Source organism: Eleutherodactylus coqui, chromosome 12 (genome assembly GCF_035609145.1).
Source record: "Eleutherodactylus coqui strain aEleCoq1 chromosome 12, aEleCoq1.hap1, whole genome shotgun sequence".
Lineage (NCBI taxonomy): Eukaryota > Metazoa > Chordata > Amphibia > Anura > Eleutherodactylidae > Eleutherodactylus > Eleutherodactylus coqui.
The window spans coordinates 40,957,206-40,979,095 of NC_089848.1; the positions used below are offsets into that span (position 1 = coordinate 40,957,206).

The 21,890-nt window shown below is 43.7% G+C and overlaps 1 protein-coding gene across 1 annotated transcript in view; it reads left to right on the forward strand.

Moving 5' to 3' along the window:
- Positions 1 to 21,890, forward strand: part of CPNE4 (copine 4) — a 298,691-nt gene that overhangs the window by 263,297 nt on the left and 13,504 nt on the right. The window contains exons 11-14 of the mRNA XM_066584935.1: positions 4,405 to 4,459; positions 6,951 to 7,002; positions 16,003 to 16,136; positions 19,756 to 19,992. Of these exons, the coding sequence (XP_066441032.1) occupies positions 4,405 to 4,459; positions 6,951 to 7,002; positions 16,003 to 16,136; positions 19,756 to 19,992 (478 nt within the window). The remainder of the gene's footprint in view (positions 1 to 4,404; positions 4,460 to 6,950; positions 7,003 to 16,002; positions 16,137 to 19,755; positions 19,993 to 21,890) is intronic.

Genomic DNA, 21,890 nt, shown 5'->3' on the forward strand with positions numbered 1-21,890 from the left:
CTACGAGTGATGACCATGTGTAATGCATGGTCATGCCAAGTCTTCCAGGGTGGGAGATGCTCTTCACCATAGCTTAAAAAAAAGGGGTCCCTACTGGTGGTGCCCCCAACATTTAATAATGTCATTTGCCTAAATAGGGCTTATGGACAGGGATTTGTTCAAGCGACCCTGGACAAAAAGAGATGGCCAAACCGCTTCTCTGACTCCCCAATGCCCGTTGTGTTTTAGTCTATGACACTAAATGCTCCTTCTGATCGGCACTCCTCATGTGGGTAGCACTGGTCAATCAAAGCAGGTGTAGTGTCTTACACTAATGATGCATATTAATGTACAGTAGGCATCAGGTAACATAGTATGTAAGGCCGAATGAAGACAATGCCCATCTAGTTCAGCCTGTTATCCTTCTGTGTTGTTGATCCAGAGGAAGGCAAAAAATACCCAAAGAGCAGGAGCCAATTAGCCCTTTTGGGGGAAAAATTCCTTCCCGGCTCCCTAATGGCAATCAGACTGTTCCCTGGATCAACCCCTAATAGTTCCTACCTGCCTGTATACCCGGATTAACAATTAACCTAAGATTTATAACCTATAATATCCTTCCACTGCAGAAAGACATCAAGTCCCCTTTTAAAGTCCTCTATGGATTTTGCCATCACCACATTCTCAGGGTGCATTCACACGAGCGTAGGCGTATTTACGTTCGCACGTGCGCAGCGTATAATCACCGGAAAGAACGTTTTTCGGCGATCATGACCAGAGCTAGAAAGCGTATTATCGTTTGTTCCTACTTTGCAAACTATCTTTTCAGCCATCGAATATGCGTTGGCGCGTATTTCGGTCGCGTATGTTCCGTGTTTTTTTCGGGTTGCCGTTTTTACGCGCCGTAAAATTGCCCTTGCGAACGAATACATTCTAAACCAATGCCTCAGATGGTCACGTATATACGATTGGGCGCAAAAACGCGCCGTTTATGCGCTCGTGTGAACGCACCCTCAGGCAGAGAGTTCCACAGTCTCACTGCTCTTACAGTAAAGAACCCTTTTCTGTGTTGGTGATGAAACCTGCTTTCATAGTACTCAGAGAAGCAGTGTGGCCAACTTTTTTTGTCCAGGACCGGAGGGTTGCTTTAAGATTGGTCAACCCTTTAAAGTATAGGTTTCATTCCGCCAACCATTTAAAGATGTACTCAGCTTCAATTTATGATAACAAAAATACAGTTATTATGGCAGAGAGGAATAGTAAAACATGTTAAGTCCTGCTGAGCCCCCTCCTCTGTCTATAGTTCATGGCATGTTTGCCTTGAGCTGCATGATCCGAGACAGACTGGTTCTTTATTGAACATATTGGCCAGCTGTCCTTTTTTAAATGGAAAGTCCAATAACTTTTGAAGATCAGCTGTTACAGCCAACGAACACTTCATCTGGCCATTTTCCCGATGGAACCGCCCACCTGACACATCCACACCGAAACTTATAGGAGCCCATATGGGCTAGTGGGAGGGAGTAGAGGGAAAAGATAGACAGCTGTAAAGCTATGCAGCAAGCCCCACTGATATGAAGACATGATATGTCCTTCACACCAATGAATGTGACCTCCATAAGGATGGTAGTTCCCTTTAAGAGGTAGCTGTGGCTACTAATTTCTATAGTGGGTAAAGGCCCTTCGACATGTAATGATTATAAATCAAAAAATTGTTTAAACAAGCAAAAATGAACAATAATCGTTCGGCGTAATCGCCGGCATGAAAATCATCGTTGGCTCGTTCACCAATTGTTCGGTTTAAATACCGATCATTCAATCATTATTATTGACTTAGGCTGCATTCCCACGAATGTATATCGGCTCGGTTTTCACAACAAGCCGATATACGTCGTCCTCATCTGCAGGAGGGGAGGATGGAAGAGCCAGGAGCAGGAACTGAGCTCCCGCCCCCTCTCTGCCTCCTCTCCGCCCCTCTGCACTATTTGCAATGGGGAGAGGCGGGACAGGGGTGGGGCTAATTCTCGGAACTTAGCCCTGCCCCTGTCCCGCCTCCTTTCATTGCAAACAGTGCAGAGGGGCGGCGAGGAGGCAGAGAGGGGGCGGGAGCTCGGTTCCTGCTCCTGGCTCTTCCATCCTCCCCCCCCCCCTGCAGATGAAGACGACGTATATAGGCTCGGCGTGAAAACTGAGCCGATATACGTTCGTGTGAATCCAGCCTAAGGCCTTATTCTCACGAGCGTTTTAACGCGGCTAATTTAGCTGTGATACAAAATTGCGACCATCTGATCGACTGGTTTCCACTGTATTTGTTCAGATTGCCAATTTTTAGCCGTGTAAAAACCTTGTGGTCGAAAAGATAGAACATTAGCGACAGAGTACAGCGGCCGATTTTATTAATGGCCGGAAATGATAGGTCTTTCCCTATATTTCGGCAGCTATATGTTGGTGGCTCCCATAGACTCCTATGGCAGCTCCAGAAAAATGGAGGGGTAGGGAATTTAGCAGCGGACAACACTGCAAAAACTTGACAAGTGCCTCGTCCGAAAGAATTCTGGGCTACAGCGTATATACAGCACACGTGGCTGCGTGGATACATGAGAAAACGCACATTTTAGCTGCAACTTGAACACGATTTTTCCCGTTTATGCGATTTCCGCGTGAAAACGCATCACCCGTGTGAATAAGGCTTTAGGGCTCTTTCAGCCGAGTGCATATACAACGCATTTTTATGCCTGGGCGTATATACGCACCCATGAGAGGCATTGATTTTCAATGCATCCTTGACACATGCAAAAATACGGCACATAAATACGCCGGCAGCGTGAAAATTAGAACATGTATGAGGCCAGCGCATATACGCTCAGCCAAAACATAGTTCTGGAACTTTTGGCCAGTATACGACGGCGGGTCCCATAGACTCCTATAGGAGCAGTGAAAGAGAAGGGAGGGGGAGGTATTTATGCAGCCTCCAACGCTGCGAAAACCTTACAGGTACCTCAGTATAGGCAATGGAAGGCACCCTGAGGATTTTGGCAGAGCGAGGGATTTCCAGGGTGCGGCGTATTTTTTCACTAAAAACGATGCTCATGGTTGTGTGAATAGAGGAGAAAATGCTGGCCGTGATCGTGGAAAAACGGCCATTCACTTATACAGAGCGGGCATAAAAACTTAAAAACGCCATCGCCATTTATGCGCTCTAGAGCGCAGTCTAAACAGGCGGTACGGACAAGCTGGTGATGACATCATCAGCTCGTCCGCTTGGGGAAACAAGAATTCTCATTCAGTCTAAAGGCGCCATTAGACTGCTTTGTGTCCAATGTAAATAAAAGCAGATAACGTACTCAATAAAAGATGCAAGCAATAAAAGATAACTGAATCCGCTACATCAGAAAAAAGCGTCCCTGCATTCCGTCACACTCCTAGAAAATCACAAACAAGGGAAGATTTGTCAATTACAGCAAATCGCTATTCTCAGGCTCCTCTCCGGTTCCTTTTGAGGATGATATGGGTCTTAGTGGTTTAGAATGCTAATTGCATAAATGTAATATCGTCAGCATGTTTGTAATCCCCACGGACCAGCCGGACAGCTTTTTAAACCAGCAAATCACTTTTCCGTCAGCGTAATGTTAAATGACTTTACACTACGTTTTAGCAATTTGTCTAGAATGTATTCTGTACCTCTGGATATGACCGCTGTAATTGGCTAATATCACACTGGTTGCAACATTTTTGCATTTGGCAGCTGAAAACGTTTTACAACAAATGTATTTCCTGCTTAAACGACAGATTTTAACAAAAACTGCTCAGGATACGTGTCTCAGGCTGTACAGTAAAGCTGCTACATTTATTTGTTTCCTGTCTTCTCAGATGGTTATAGCAGCTGTCAGTTATAACAGAATTTATTAAAACCAAGGTATACACTACTTATAGTATGACGAGGGGCGGAGAGGGGACGGGAGCTCAGTGCACCAGCTCCCGTCCCGTCCCACCTCCTCACCTTGCAGAGAAGAGCAGAGTATATCAGCCAGGCGTGAAAACCCAACCAATATTTGCCCATCTGAATAAGCCCTAAAAGTGTAAGTAGTGCTTTGGGGTAATCAGTGGTGAGTGGTGACCTTCCTGATGAAGAGGCGGTCCGGCCTGGAAACGCATTTGTTTCTGCTGTGCAATAAAGGTCATACACTTACAGTACCTCCCCGTCTGGAGTGTGCGCCATATTGGAGCTCTGTGACCTGTCATTTCCTATCATGTCTAGCGATTGACTTGTGGTTCGGGAGGAGCAGGGCTTAACCCTTAGTATAGCACAGATCGTGCTGTTCCAGCAGCTTAGTTCAGCAAGGTGAGGATATCTGCATCGACACATGAAGCCCAAACATTGTATGACATCATCACGGGACATCATCACATTTTTATTTTTATTCATAGTGACAAAATGTTTCCTGCATTTGGTTTTGGCGCCAGAATACCTCCGGATTATAAGGTAATATATTTTACTTTTTATAGTTTTTTTTTTACACATGTACACACCTTCATTATTCATTACTAATTATCTTAACCCCTTAGAGACCAGCCTATTTTTTTCCTTAAGGACCAAGTGATTTTCATAGTCTCATTGTAAGAGCGGTAACCCGCTGACATAGCCCTATGACAGTTTGTTTTTTTGGTTTTGGTACATATAATGTGTTGTATATCTTTTTGTGACTTTTTGGGGGGGGGGGGATGTAAAAATGTGCAGAATTTCTGCCATTGTTTTGGGGCTTTGTTTCTATGGCATTCACCATTTGGTAAAAATAACACAATGACTTTCTTATCTGGATCAGCACATCACTGCCACACAAAGTTTATATAGATGTTTTTATTTTTTACTACTTTAGCGCCAAGAAACACCCCCCCCCCCCCCATTAGCGGGGGTCCCGGGCAGTGGGCCTTCGCCCATCTCCTATTGGTGGTGTGTCCTAAGGATAGCTAACCAATAGTTTACAACTGGATAACCCCTTAACGCTACAGGATGTGCAGTTACATTTTGCAGCTTCGGGATATGTATGGAGGGGGATCGTGGGTCAATCCCATTTCCTACAGTCAGCACCTGTCCGCAACAGCTCAGATAAGCCATGCCGATGATCAGAGGTGTTAACCCTTTAAATGACACCGTCAATTCTGACAGCGGCATTTAAATGCCCTGACCTATATTCGGGGGTCCCGTATGGCCCCCCGTGATGAGATCGCAGGTTACCATGCAGTTGTCATGGTAGCCAGGGGTCTTCTGAAAGGCCCCAGGGCTGCTATTGCAGAGTGCCTTTCAAGCCATCCCCGTGGGGTGGCTTGATAGACTGCCTGCCCTATCACAGTATGATGTAATGCTATGGCATTACATCATACTGATACTGCAAGAGCAATCAAAGCATCGCAAGTTCATGTGCCCTCTGGGGACTAAAAAAAGAAGTAATAATAAGTTTTAAAAAGTTTTACTAATTATTTAAAAAATATAAAAGGCAATTAAAGTTTTAAAAAGCCCCCTTTTGTCACATTTATAATAAAATAATCTAAATAATAAAACAAAAATGCATAAGTCATGAGGTTATTTTTGTTGCAGTGTGTACGCTGTAAAAACAAGATGCACCCAAAGATGGCGGAATTTCAGTTTTTTTTCCCCATTTACTTTTTCAATACATTATATGGTATATTACATAGTACCATTGAAAAATACAAAAATCAACCTGTAGACATCGATTGATAAATAAAAGGGGGGAGGGAAAACACAAAATGGGGGAAAGAAAGGTCTGTGTCTTTAAGGGGTTAAAAGGGTCTATTCCCTCCACTACATTTTATGATATATGAATAGCTGAAAGCCAGCAATAAAGGAAATACCAATATTCTGGAAAGTGGCAATTCCGATGTATGGCTGTGTACCTTGGCTGTGTCAGTATGCTATGTAGGTCATACATTGTCAGTGCATGGTTACATCTGTCTTATTGATGAGTTCCGTAAATTCAGATAGCATGGCCAATACTCTCTAGGGCCGTGTCATCTGTATTTCCCAGCATGCCTACTGTGCATCCTGAAGCTAGCTGGCAAGAACATGCTGGGTGTAATTTTCTCCTCTGGGTGAATGTGATCTCAGGGGATCCATGTTTTTCTCATACACCTTTATATATAGCCTTATATAGTGCCTGAAAATGCTTCAGAGCCCGGATGACATCCGTAAGTACGCTCCAACTATCTGCCATTTACACCCATGTCATCAGATTATTGTTCATGAAGACACAGCTTGTTCGAAAATGATCACATGATGACGGCTACCGTATAGTAAATGCATCACTGGTGCCTCCATCACCCATGAAGGATTTTTTCCCTTTTTAGGCCGGCTTCACACGGGCGCATTTGGGGGCAGAATTCGCAGAGACTAGAACCCATTGATTTTGATAGGGTCATTCACGTGCACATAATCTTCCTGCACACAAAAAAAACCCGCAGCATTTGCACATCGAAAGTCCCCTTAGAAGTCAATGGGGAGTTTGCAAATGTGCTTGCAATATGCTGGGAGATGCGTGACACTGCGTAATTGCGCAGGAAAAAGTACACATCTGGAACTCATTAGACTAATTAGCCATTTCAATGGCTGGGAGCATCAGTGGGGTTTTTTAGGCAGAGGCAAATACACATGCCTTGTGCATGGAAATAGTACAGTCAAATACTCTGATGCACCTGCAAAAAAGCAACATTAGTTTCGTAAGAAAGGCAGCGCTTATGTGAACACCAATACGTATATGCCCAAGTGAAGCCGGTCTTTAGAGCTCCTTCTCATGGGCAATGGGATTTCCAGCTAGCCACGTCATGGCTGCAGCGTGGCCGAAAATAGTGTGAAGCCAGACTTAGAATCATAGATTGCATTTCCAGTCCGGTACTAGCAGTACTCTATTGACACATATGGAGCTGTAATAGTTTATATATCTGTCCTTTTTCTTTTTAAGGTGTCCCATGATTTTGCAATAAATTTTAATGAAGACAACCCAGAATGTGCAGGTAACGCCTCGTTCTTGTAGCTGACATTAGAATACTTGTTGTTTAATGCATTCTCCATAACTTATAGAAAAGGATGAGAAAGAGAAAAGTTCATGTGAGTCATGTGACTTGCTCAGACAATGAAGTTTTGATAAAGTTTCTATGTGTATTTATTGGTCAAAATAATGAGCGGATCGTCCACAGAAAAAGAGTTCCGGAACATGATAGAAACAGTCAGTGAAGGGGCAAAACCACACGACTATAGGTTTAGAGATACACTTACATGTGGGTGGAAGGAAACGGTTACGTTCAACAGCAAGGTTTATTCACCTTGCCTGCGTGGACGTACGTAATCCCCAACTGGACATAAATAGACACCACTCGGATATAGCAAACATATGATACCTTATTAGACAAGACATAGTATACAACATACTAATAGATTATCACACCAGCAACAGGGAAATATCTGACCCATGACTACACCAAGAGAGGAAACCTACCTATAAGCGGAGTAATCGCCCTGATAAGGACGGCCCCACGTCAGGAACCTAGGGCTGAACTCACTTCCTAAAAGGAAGCAGAAAGGAGCGGTACAGATGACACACAGTACAAACTCCGGAAAATAGAACAGCATGAACAACAAACACAGGCAAACTCCCTTCCTGCATCAGGGGTTCAACTTTCCTGCTCCTTTTGAGGAACAGGAAAGTGGAATCCCCTGGCCTAATGGATCCGTTTTACACCCAAACCAAACAGCACCGAATGGACCCCATTGACTATAATGGGGTTTACATGGTTTCCGCTCAGCTGTCTGGCATTTTACCGGCTGAAGAAGTCCTGCATGCAGTGCTTTTTCCTGCGGTATTTTGTGCCGGCTCTGTAACAGAACCTCTGAACGGAGCGCAGATGTTAAGCCAGCCTAACCAACCCCAGTGTTCAGTACTAACAACTCTGCTACATTTGTAAGTTTCTGTTCACACCTGCGCTGGTCAATGCTGTTGTCCTCCATCGTAGGAGCAGATCAGCAAAAGGGATGGAGTGCCAAATTAATCACATGATGGTTACCAACTGCCAAATGAACCCAACTACCAAATGAACCTGATTGACTTATAATGGGATCAGTTGGGTTTGGTCCATTATTTTACCTAAAAAGATGCAGAATGCTGCATTATTGTTTTTTAGCAAACTTTATGAAATCTGTGTTTCCAACAGAGCCTCGAAGACAGATGTGAACACATCCTAAGATTACCATTTCCCATCTGGACTATCAGAGATAAAAACTTCTGCCCAACATTCCCCATATTTAGGTAGTATGTGCAGCTGCACTGACATCAAAGTAAGGATGCATGTGTTTATCTTACATTACCAACCGCAGCTGATGCAGCGTCGCCGGTCCCATCTGTTGCACAGCCGCAGGTAATTTAGTAAATAATGTGCCCTACAATATTTACATAGAAGACAAAAGAAATTAGATAAAAAACATTTGTGGAGCCGATATCCCTGCTAACTTCTCTATGCAAGGTTATGCTATCTATTGTAAATACCCCACAGCAACCTGATGCTATCATTAAGAAGCTGGAAAGCGAATGTAGTTAAAATGAGTCTCTGCCAGCTGCCTCTTAGTTTTGGTAATCTGCATAGTACTACTTCTTTCCCTGACTATGCAATGTCAAAGATTCTCCTATCTGATAAAGACTTATACCACTGTTCATCCAAATCCTCCTGGTCCATGAATAGAATACAAGAACCACTGTAAAGACTTGCACCTACATAGGGTAGAGACTCGCACCTACATAAGGTAAAGACTCGCACCTACATAGGATAAAGACTCGCACCTACATAGGGTAAAGACTCGCACCTACATAGGGTAAAGACTCGCTCCTACATAGGGTAAAGATTCGCTCCTACATAGGGTAAAGACTCGCTCCTACATAGAGTAAAGACTCGGTCCTACATAGGGTAAAGACTCACTCCTACATAAGGTAGAGACTCGCACCTACATAGGGTAGAGACTCGCACCTACATAAGGTAAAGACTCGCACCTACATAAGGTAAAGACTCACACCTACATAGGGTAAAGACTCGCACCTACATAGGGTAAAGACTCGCACCTACATAGGGTAAAGACTCGCACCTACATAGGGTAAAGACTCGCACCTACATAGGGTAAAGACTCGCACCTACATAGGGTAAAGACTCGCACCTACATAAGGTAAAGACTCGCTCCTACATAGGGTAAAGACTCGCACCTACATAGGGTAAAGACTCGCACCTACATAGGGTAAAGACTCGCACCTACATAGGGTAGAGACTCGCACCTACATAAGGTAAAGAGTCGCACCTACATAAGGTAAAGACTCACACCTACATAGGGTAAAGACTCACACCTACATAGGGTAAAGACTCGCACCTACATAGGGTAAAGACTCGCACCTACATAGGGTAAAGACTCGCTCCTACATAGGGTAAAGACTCGCTCCTACATAAGGTAAAGACTCGCTCCTACATAAGGTAAAGACTCGCACCTACATAAGGTAAAGACTCGCACCTACATAAGGTAAAGACTCGCTCCTACATAGGGTAAAGACTCGTACCTACATAAGGTAAAGACTCGCACCTACTCAGGGTAAAGACTCGCACCTACATAGGGTAAAGACTCGCACCTACATAAGGTAAAGACTCGCACCTACATAGGGTAAAGACTCGCACCTACATAGGGTAAAGACTCGCACCTACATAAGGTAAAGACTCGCTCCTACATAAGGTAAAGACTCGCACCTACATAGGGTAAAGACTCGCACCTACATAGGGTAAAGACTCGCACCTACATAGGGTAAAGACTCGCACCTACATAGGGTAAAGACTCGCACCTACATAGGGTAGAGACTCGCACCTACATAAGGTAAAGAGTCGCACCTACATGAGGTAAAGACTCACACCTACATAGGGTAAAGACTCACACCTACATAGGGTAAAGACTCGCACCTACATAGGGTAAAGACTCGCACCTACATAGGGTAGAGACTCGCACCTACATAAGGTAAAGACTCGCACCTACATAAGGTAAAGACTCGCACCTACATAGGGTAAAGACTCGCACCTACATAGGGTAAAGACTCGCACCTACATAAGGTAAAGACTCGCTCCTACATAGAGTAAAGACTCGCACCTACATAAGGTAAAGACTCGCACCTACATAGGGTAAAGACTCGCACCTACATAGGGTAAAGACTCTCACCTACATAGGGTAAAGACTCGCTCCTACATAGGGTAAAGACTCGCTCCTACATAAGGTAAAGACTCGCTCCTACATAAGGTAAAGACTCGCACCTACATAAGGTAAAGACTCGCTCCTACATAGGGTAAAGACTCGTACCTACATAAGGTAAAGACTCGCACCTACACAGGGTAAAGACTCGCACCTACATAGGGTAAAGACTCGCACCTACATAGGGTAAAGACTCGCACCTACATAGGGTAGAGACTCGCACCTACATAAGGTAAAGAGTCGCACCTACATAAGGTAAAGACTCGCACCTACATAGGGTAAAGACTCGCACCTACATAGGGTAAAGACTCACACCTACATAAGCTAAAGACTCACACCTACATAAGCTAAAGACTCCCACCTACATAGGGTAATGACTCGCACCTACATAGGGTAATGACTCGCACCTACATAGAGTAAAGACTCGCTCCTACATAGGGTAAAGACTCGCACCTACATAGAGTAAAGACTCACTCCTACATAGGGTAAAGACTCGCAGCTACATAGGGTAAAGACTCGCTCCTACATAAGGTAAAGACTCGCTCCTACATAGGATAAAGACTTGCACCTACATAGGGTAAAGACTCGCACCTACATAGGGTAAAGACTCGCACCTACATAGGGTAAAGACTCGCTCCTACATAGAGTAAAGACTCACTCCCACATAGGGTAAAGACTCGCACCGACATAGAGTAAAGACTCGCTCCTACATAAGGTAAAGACTCGCACCTACATAAGGTAAAGACTCGCACCTACATAGGGTAAAGACTCGCACCTACATAGGGTAAAGACTCGCACCTACATAAGGTAAAGACTCGCTCCTACATAGAGTAAAGACTCACTCCCACATAGGGTAAAGACTCGCTCCTACATAAGGTAAAGACTCGCTCCTACATAAGGTAAAGACTCGCACCTACATAGGGTAAAGACTCGCATCTACATAGGGTAAAGACTCGCACCTACATAAGGTAAAGACTCGCACCTTCATAGGGTAAAGACTCGCACCTACATAGGGTAAAGACTCGCACCTACATAGGGTAAAGACTCGCACCTACATAGGGTAAAGACTTGCACCTACATAAGGTAAAGACTCGCTCCTACATAAGGTAAAGACTCGCACCTACATAAGGTAAAGACTCGCACCTACATAGGATAAAGACTCGCACCTACATAGGGTAAAGACTCGCACCTACATAGGGTAAAGACTCGCACCTACATAAGGTAAAGACTCGCTCCTACATAGAGTAAAGACTCACTCCCACATAGGGTAAAGACTCGCACCTGCATAGGGTAAAGACTCGCACCTACATAGGGTAAAGACTCGCTCCTACATAAGGTAAAGACTCGCAACTACATAAGGTAAAGACTCGCACCTACATAGGGTAAAGACTCGCACCTACATAAGGTAAAGACTCGCACCTACATAAGGTAAAGACTCGCACCTACATAAGGTAAAGACTCGCTCCTACATAGTGTAAAGACTCACTCCCACATAGGGTAAAGACTCGCTCCTACATAAAGTAAAGACTCGCTCCTACATAAGGTAAAGACTCGCACCTACATAGGGTAAAGACTCGCACCTACATAGGGTAAAGACTCGCACCTACATAAGGTAAAGACTCGCTCCTACATAGAGTAAAGACTCACTCCTACATAGGGTAAAGACTCGCTCCTACATAAAGTAAAGACTCGCTCCTACATAAGGTAAAGACTCGCACCTACATAGGGTAAAGACTCGCACCTACATAGGGTAAAGACTCGCACCTACATAAGGTAAAGACTCGCACCTTCATAGGGTAAAGACTCGCTCCTACATAGGGTAAAGACTCACACCTACATAGGGTAAAGACTCGCACCTACATAGGGTAAAGACTCGCACCTACATAAGGTAAAGACTCGCTCCTACATAAGGTAAAGATTCGCAACTACATAAGGTAAAGACTCGCACCTACAGAGGATAAAGACTCGCACCTACATAGGGTAAAGACTCGCACCTACATAGGGTAAAGACTCACACCTACATAGGGTAAAGACTCACACCTACATAGGGTAAAGACTCGCTCCTACATAAGGTAAAGACTCGCTCCTACATAAGGTAAAGATTCGCACCTACATAAGGTAAAGACTCGCACCTACATAGGATAAAGACTCGCACCTACATAGGGTAAAGACTCGCACCTACATAGGGTAAAGACTCACACCTACATAAGGTAAAGACTCGCTCCTACATAGGGTAAATACTCACACCTACATAGGGTAAAGACTCGCTCCTACATAAGGTAAAGACTCGCAACTACATAAGGTAAAGACTCGCACCTACATAGGGTAAAGACTCGCTCCTACATAAGGTAAAGACTCGCTCCTACATAGAGTAAAGACTCACTCCCACATAGGGTAAAGACTCGCACCTGCATAGGGTAAAGACTCGCACCTACATAGGGTAAAGACTCGCTCCTACATAAGGTAAAGACTCGCAACTACATAAGGTAAAGACTCGCACCTACATAGGGTAAAGACTCGCACCTACATAGGGTAAAGACTCGCACCTACATAAGGTAAAGACTCGCTCCTACATAGAGTAAAGACTCACTCCCACATAGGGTAAAGACTCGCACCTGCATAGGGTAAAGACTCGCACCTACATAGGGTAAAGACTCGCTCCTACATAAGGTAAAGACTCGCAACTACATAAGGTAAAGACTCGCACCTACATAGGGTAAAGACTCGCACCTACATAAGGTAAAGACTCGCACCTACATAAGGTAAAGACTCGCACCTACATAAGGTAAAGACTCGCTCCTACATAGTGTAAAGACTCACTCCCACATAGGGTAAAGACTCGCTCCTACATAAAGTAAAGACTCGCTCCTACATAAGGTAAAGACTCGCACCTACATAGGGTAAAGACTCGCACCTACATAGGGTAAAGACTCGCACCTACATAAGGTAAAGACTCGCTCCTACATAGAGTAAAGACTCACTCCTACATAGGGTAAAGACTCGCTCCTACATAAAGTAAAGACTCGCTCCTACATAAGGTAAAGACTCGCACCTACATAGGGTAAAGACTCGCACCTACATAGGGTAAAGACTCGCACCTACATAAGGTAAAGACTCGCACCTTCATAGGGTAAAGACTCGCTCCTACATAGGGTAAAGACTCACACCTACATAGGGTAAAGACTCGCACCTACATAGGGTAAAGACTCGCACCTACATAAGGTAAAGACTCGCTCCTACATAAGGTAAAGATTCGCAACTACATAAGGTAAAGACTCGCACCTACAGAGGATAAAGACTCGCACCTACATAGGGTAAAGACTCGCACCTACATAGGGTAAAGACTCACACCTACATAGGGTAAAGACTCGCACCTACATAGGGTAAAGACTCACACCTACATAGGGTAAAGACTCGCTCCTACATAAGGTAAAGACTCGCTCCTACATAAGGTAAAGATTCGCACCTACATAAGGTAAAGACTCGCACCTACATAGGATAAAGACTCGCACCTACATAGGGTAAAGACTCGCACCTACATAGGGTAAAGACTCACACCTACATAAGGTAAAGACTCGCTCCTACATAGGGTAAATACTCACACCTACATAAGGTAAAGACTCGCTCCTACATAGGGTAAAGACTCGCTCCTACATAAGGTAAAGACTCACACCTACATAAGGTAAAGACTCGCGCCTACATAGGGTAAAGATTCGTACCTACATAGAGTAAAGATTCGCACCTACATAGAGTAAAGACTCGCAATTACATAGGGTAAAGACTCGCACCTACATAGGGTAAAGACTCACACCTACATAGGGTAAAGACTCGCACCTACATAAGGTAAAGACTCGCTCCTACATAGGGTAAAGACTCGCACCTACATAGGGTAAAGACTCGCTCCTACATAGGGTAAAGACTCGCACCTACATAAGGTAAAGACTCGCTCCTACATAGGGTAAAGACTCTCACCTACATAGGGTAAAGACTCGCCCCTACATAGGGTAAAGACTCACACCTACATAGGGTAAAGACTCTCACCTACATAGGGTAAAGACTCGCTCCTACATAAGGTAAAGACTCACACCTACATAAGGTAAAGACTCGCGCCTACATAGGGTAAAGATTCGCACCTACATAGGGTAAAGACTCGCTCCTACATAGGGTAAAGACTCGCACCTACATAGGGTAAAGATTCGCACCTACATAGGGTAAAGACTCGCGCCTACATAGGGTAAAGATTCGTACCTACATAGAGTAAAGATTCGCACCTACATAGGGTAAAGATTCGCACCTACATAAGGTAAAGACTCGCGCCTACATAGGGTAAAGATTCGTACCTACATAGAGTAAAGACTCGCGCCTACATAGGGTAAAGATTCGTACCTACATAGAGTAAAGATTCGCACCTACATAGGGTAAAGATTCGCACCTACATAAGGTAAAGACTCGCGCCTACATAGGGTAAAGATTCGTACCTACATAGAGTAAAGACTCGCTCCTACATAGGGTAAAGATTCGTACCTACATAGAGTAAAGACTCGCGCCTACATAGGGTAAAGATTCGTACCTACATAGAGTAAAGATTCGCACCTACATAGGGTAAAGACTCGCTCCTACATAAGGTAAAGATTCGCACCTACATAGGGTAAAGACTCGCTCCTACATAAGGTAAAGATTCGCACCTACATAGGGTAAAGACTCGCACCTACATAGGGTAAAGACTCGCTCCTACATAGGCAAAACAGTAGATGGAATATAATTCTACATAATATTAGTAATTGATATACCAATGTAGATATGTGGAATACTGCTGTAATCATGTCATTGGATGCCATTACTGGTTGTCACCCAACATCTGATACCACTTTAGGAGATCAATTATCAAAAAAAGTCTAAAAGTGAAAACTAAATTATTAGTGTTGTCAAAAAGGGTAAAGATTGTGCTATTTGCTATTTATAGGAATATCTTGATTTGGAAATTTAAGAAGTACGTCCACAATTTGATTCTTTAGGCTGATCCACATGAGCGTATGCGTGAATGCACGCTCATTAGCACAATGTTTTTGCAGAATGAATGCCGCTTGTTGAACAGTAACCTGACCCCATCTCTGGTGGTCCGTAACTGCCACATTGTGGGGCTCTTATCATCTGGAACCTTCCTATGTATACTCTTGTCATATCGGAGATAATGTATATACTACAATATTCTGTGGTTTTATCCGCATTGGCCAATAGTTTGTAGACTTATTTGTGGCAATGTGTGGTTGTGTGTTGGATCAGAGATTTTAATGAGACGTTAATAAACCTAGTGTGCACCCAGCGTAAGGCAGTGATTGGGAATGGGGGAATGCTATACTGCTATGAATCAGTAACATTGTAGTACAATCTACTTAGCTCCTTGCCAATGTTCCCTTCCTTACAGAGGTGCCTCCCATGTTGCTTCCACATTAGGGTGGTTTCACATCACACTTGGGGTTACGCTTTCTTGCTCCATTTGGAGACAGGAAAGGGAAATCCCCGCCGCCGAACGGCTCAGTCTCTGGACGGTACCAAACAGCACTGGATGAACCCCATTGACTATAATAGCGTCCGTCCACTTTCCGCCCAGCTGCCTGGCTTTTGGATGGAAGAGAAAGGGCTGCATGAGCCGGATGTGCGATGAAACCTCCGCCTGAAGGTTCCAATGCAGATGTGAAGCCAGCCTTTTAAATACCTATATTTCATTATATATATTTTTTCCTTTGCAGGCATACAAGGAGTGGTAGAAGCCTATCAAAACTGCCTGCCCAAGCTACAGCTCTATGGGCCAACCAACATTGCTCCCATTATTCAAAAAGTGGCAAAGTCGGCTTCAGAGGAGACCCACACAATGGAAGCGACGGTGAGGCACTGTAGTACCAATACACAAAGGGGGAGATTTAACAAAGGTGGGTGGAGCTTGTACCTAACGCAACCAATCAAATCCCAGGTCTTGTCTTTCCCGATTGGTTGCTATGGGTATCAGCTCCACTTTTCTGTTGCATTAGTTTTGATACATTTCGCTCACAATACATACGATTCCTGGACCCTTGTTTCCTGGTAGATGATGGGATATATATATATCCATAAAAAACACCTGTAGAAGAATGCAATGAAAAACCCTTGAAAATCAAGGCGTTTTTTAAAAGCAAAAAAAGAATGCTGCAAATCTGTGTAAAGTAAATATCACAATTGCAGATCATCAAGTGCAGCGTTATATGATCCCATAGAAATACCTTATCTGCAATATGCTGTACTGCAGTGTATCATGAAATGATTGTAAAAGCGATACATCGCCATGGAACCCCAAACTAAATGCTGCTATATTAAACTTCAGCAATGACTTTGAAATGACCTTTGTAAATTGTATTTCTGAGCTGTTGACAAGGATTGTGCACATTTGGTCCACCGATCACAGATGTACCTGAGGATCTTTCATTGTTTGGCTTTATGAAACCCAATGCCAGTATTAACAAGATTGCCAGTAACAGTAGTTGCTCTCGTGACATTGTTGGAACTCAGGGGATCGTTATATGCTGTCAAGCAGTCATGTCATCTGAAGCTAATACTCTCTGGGATAGCAATCTGGCAGCGTTGACGCGCTAATATGAAATGTCTGATATTTTTAACCCTTATCTACATGATATCTTTGTAAAATGACTTTTTTTTAGCTTTACAGAAACGACAGAATGGATATTTGTTACTATAGGCTACAATGCATTTTATTTGCTGATGTCAGCAGTTGTGAATTTATCATATTCAAGACTAGTACAATTCATTTAGTCTATCAGCTCCTATAGGCCCAAAAACTAAAGGTATGGGCTTATAGGAACTGGGGTGTAATTGTAATGACAGGACTGTTGTGAAAGGACCGGTAGGTATCAGGCATCACCATATAGCCCAGTGTAATAATCACTAATACTACTACAGGGTGTCTTTAAAGTGTGGAAACACCTATATAGAATGAAAACAGCTTACCAATTTTGCATAGAAGCTGCAGAGGAAAAGGCGAAAACCTGTTAGACCATGTCACCAACATGACGGCCATTTTGAATGCCGCCATCTTGGATTCAACATTTTTCCAATGGGAAGGTTGGTGTGTGATATATCAAACCGGCAGAGATTCCATCAGAAAAACAATGATGTGCTTCATTTTTACATAACTTTATTCATTCTCATGTTAACACAACGCAATGTGAATGCTGGTGATATGTCAAGCAGAATGTGTTGAGATTGTTGTAATGTCAGGTGAAGGAAGCACATGTGTCATCGCAGCAGATTTCAATCAATACCCCCCAACCAGACCTTCCAATACCCACAGTGCAGTTGTCAAATTTCTTTCCAAATTCGGAGAAACAGGTTCTGTCACCAATAAATCAAAATTTGGATGAGCAAAAATAGTTACTGATGAAGGATCAGCAACCGCTGTTCTGGCCTCATTCAACAAGAGCCCACAATGTAGCATTTATCGCCTGTCTTAATAATGTGGGGTCAGCCGTGCCTCCATACAGTGAATTTTAATTATGCATAAATGGCATCCTTATAAACTGCAGATGCTGCAAATGTTTGACAGAGGAGGATCTTGACATGTTCTGCTTGAGATAACACCTTCATTCACATGTAATGGAGAAAACTCACCATGTTAGCATGAGAATGCATACCTTTATGGTACAATGAAGCACATCATTGTTTTCCTGGTGAAATTCTCTGGCAGTTTGATATATCACACAGCTACCTTCCCATTGGAAAAATCAGAGTTGAATCCAAGATGGCAGCATTCAAAATGGCCGTCATTTTGGTGACATAGTCTAACCGATTTCTGCCTTTTCCTGCAGCCTGTATGCAAAATTGGTGTGCCAAACCTTTTCCATTCTATCTAGGTGCTTTGATACTTTTGAGGCACCCCGTATAGAGAGTCCTGGTAACTGTCACCACTTCTGTCCATTATAAAGAGACCTGATCAGAAATAATGTCATTGTGGAGGGTCTAGCTTCCATGTGCTGTTCTAAATAGCATGGTGAGCTGCATGCAGCAAAAATTTCTTAATTGATGCTGGCAGTTTACAAATCCATACCAGTGCCAAAATATTAACCATATACACAGGCAAATAATAAACTGCATGGATAGAGTTTTTCACATGATCTGATTCTAATGCGTGGATGGAATCGTCATATACAGAACTATGATGAGGATTATAAGGCCTACCAATACTGAAACTGTCACGTTTGCTACAATGAGCTTGTTCACAATTAAAAATATACAAGTTTTACTAATTTGTAGTATTTTATCACTATGTTACTATCGCTGTCATCCATTGTAAATAAGGCCGTGTTCACATCTGCGCTGGAATCTTCGTTTGGAGGTTCCGTTGCAGATCTGGCAAAAAATACCAGAAGCAATAGCGCTGCCCGCAGGATGTTTTCTTCCGGTAAAATGCGGGGCAGCTGAGAAGAAACCAAGTTTACCCCCATATAGTCAATAGGGGCCATTTGTCGCGGTTTGGTTCCGTCATAAGATGGATCTGTTCAGCCAAGGGATTCCCCTTTTCTTCTCCCCAAACGGAGCAGGAAAACGGAACCTCCGACGCAGATGTGAAAGCAGCCTGAAAAGGTGCTGTAATCCATATCACCTGATTATTACCCAATTAGACTGCAAAAGATGTAGAAAAAGCACCTACATCTGATTGGCTATTACCATGTTTCCCCAAAAATAAGACCCTCTCTTATTAATTTTTGCCCAAAAAGAGACACAGTGTCTTGTTTTCGGGGGGTGTCGTATACTCACCTAGCTGCCGGCGTCTTCATTCCTCGCGCTGGTCTCCCCGGCGCTACGGCAGGCTGCAGTGTGATCCTCAGCACTGACAGAGGATTCCCTTCTTGGAAACAGGGCTTTGAATACCCCGCCTCCAGCAAGCGAGCGCTGTGATTAGATCGAGCACCAGCCAATCAGAGCCCATGTTCAATGAACCAATCACAGCCATTCAGTGATATCATTCACTGAATGGCTGTGAATGGTCAAGCACACGCTCTGATTGGCTGAGCCAGTGGCGCTTGTGATCCAGTCACAGCATTCACTTGCTAGAGGCGGGGTATTCAAAGTGCCGTTACCAAGAAGAGAATCCTCTGTCAGCACTGAGTGTTACACTGCAGCCTGCTGCAGCACCGGGTAAGGGACCCAGACGCCAGTGGCTAGGTGAGCATTGCTGTTTTTTTTTCCACCTAGTGTAGCTAGGGCTTATTTTGGGGGGAGGGCTTATATTTCAAGCCCCATTCGCACCCCGAAAATCAGGGTAGAACTTATTATCGGGGTAGGTCTTATTTTCGGGGAAACACGATACATCTTACCGCACATCTTAATAATATTTTGTTACATAAATCAGTGTATCTGAAGGATGTTTTGCCCGTTCTTGTGCCAGATTATTCTTCTAATGTTACACAATATCTCCGATATTTATCATTGTTTCTGTATTTGTTTATTTGCAGCAATACTTTATTCTGCTCATCTTAACGGACGGAGTTATCACCGACATGGCTGACACCAGGGAAGCCATAGTTCACGCCTCTCATCTTCCTATGTCAGTCATCATTGTCGGTGTTGGAAACGCTGACTTTAGTGACATGCAGATGTTGGATGGAGATGATGGCATCCTGAGATCACCGAAGGGAGAGCCCGTACTGCGGGATATTGTGCAGTTTGTGCCATTCAGGAATTTCAAACACGTATGTATTCTTCCAGAGCCTGATCGCCACAATGTGACATTTACCACTATTAGACGTGTATTTGTTATACGAGTTATGAGATACCTGTGTATCAGCCGTCAACATAATAGATCTTAACATAAACACATTCAGTTCACAGTAAAGGCTGATTTAGATGCAACGATTTTCGCTCAGAAATCGCTCAAAGCCGTATTCTGAGCAATAATCGTTTTGTGTAACTGCACTGACATCGTGCAGTTTTCATTAAGCAGTCGCTCATCGTTGTCTTTCAGCGTGCTGAATGACAACTATCAGCCTTATCAGGGATTCACAGCGGGATACAGCTGATACTATTGTTTCAGCTGTATCCCGCTCCCTGAAGAACAGAGCGCTCAGCTGTATAACAGTCAGGCGCTCCGAGCAGAGAACAGTTGGATGCAGAAAACAAGCGGCCCCGCTTGTCTTCTGCATCCTCGGCTCGGAGCGCTCAGTTGTATAACAGCCGGACACTCAGAGCAGAGAACAGCTGGATGCAGAAGACAAGCGGCCACTCTTGTCTTCTGCATTCCCCGCTCGGAGCGCAAAGTGATTGCTTAACGTTTGAGCGATCGCCTTGCGCTTAAAGGCACACAACGATTGTCGCTCAAAAGATTTTTTAAGCAATAATTGTTGTGTCTAAATCAGGCTTTACTCACAAATCCATCCAAATTGTCACCCAAATCCAAGACCACTAGTGATTGAGTAGGGCGTTCACAAAGCATTCCGCCTAATTATAGTGATAACTATGGGGCCGTAGATCAGAATCACACTGCTATCTCTGTCTCCTTCCTGAACTGTTGCTTATGGACAGTAAGTGGAGTGATCAATCCATTGTGTTCAGCTTCCTGCCACATTTCACAGACCAAGGGATGGGGGTACAAGTACCAAAGTACAATGCAGCAGATGGTGTAAAGACAGTAAGGTGTTTATTGAAAACGAAGTGATAAAGGCAAACAACTGAATATTAACGAGTATGCAACTAGATTTTCACCTTATGAGCAAAGTCAACAATACTCTACCGATATCAGTATAGTCTAGCAGGAGTACAGATTAAACAGCATAACACATAACACCTATTTCAGCTAGCAGATCATACTCTAGGTTCGTCTTTCTATTTTTTCCGTGCAAACTCTTTTTTACTTCTAAAATAATGACCTTTGTATGCTCACCTATACACTGACGAACTTTATGAGCTCGAGTAATGAAAACTGCCTCTACAGTTTAGTTTCCCCAAACTGCAATGGATGATGCAGCAGGCCCACTGGTATTTATTAGCTCTCCCTTGCGGTATGCACACCTACAGTCCTCTCAGAGGCCAGCCTCACTTACAGTTTGATGCGCATCTCAGTCTGTACTCTCTAAAGTTCATCTATGGCTTTACCTGAGGACAGGAGTGCTATTCTCCACTCACTTTCCGATAGCAATATTGTACAGTAGTGTGGGTCCTTATACACAGACTGTAGAAACAACACTGGAGCCTGGAAGTGAGTGCGGCACTAGATTATTGGTATTATGATTTTTACAATGCTAAACTACCCTTATTGCTCTAGACAATGATCTATGATGACAGTAATCCGTTCACTGCCTACTTTACTACCCTAAACTTGTAGCAATACTGGCATTAAAAAAGTTTTATCACTAAATTTATCACCTATTCTGTGTAATGTGTACAGTCCCTAGAGGTCCCACCGTTGACTAGACTGCGGTCCCAAGTCACCCATGCCTTCTCACTTGCATTACAGTGGTAAAGAGGAGTTCGACTGCAGTGGCGGTTTTGTGAGAAAACTCTTTTTGACTTCACTAGGCCACCAGGATTTTTGGCATTAATCCGTTCAATACCTCAAAACACCAGGAACACCGGTGTTAACCATTCCACTGCT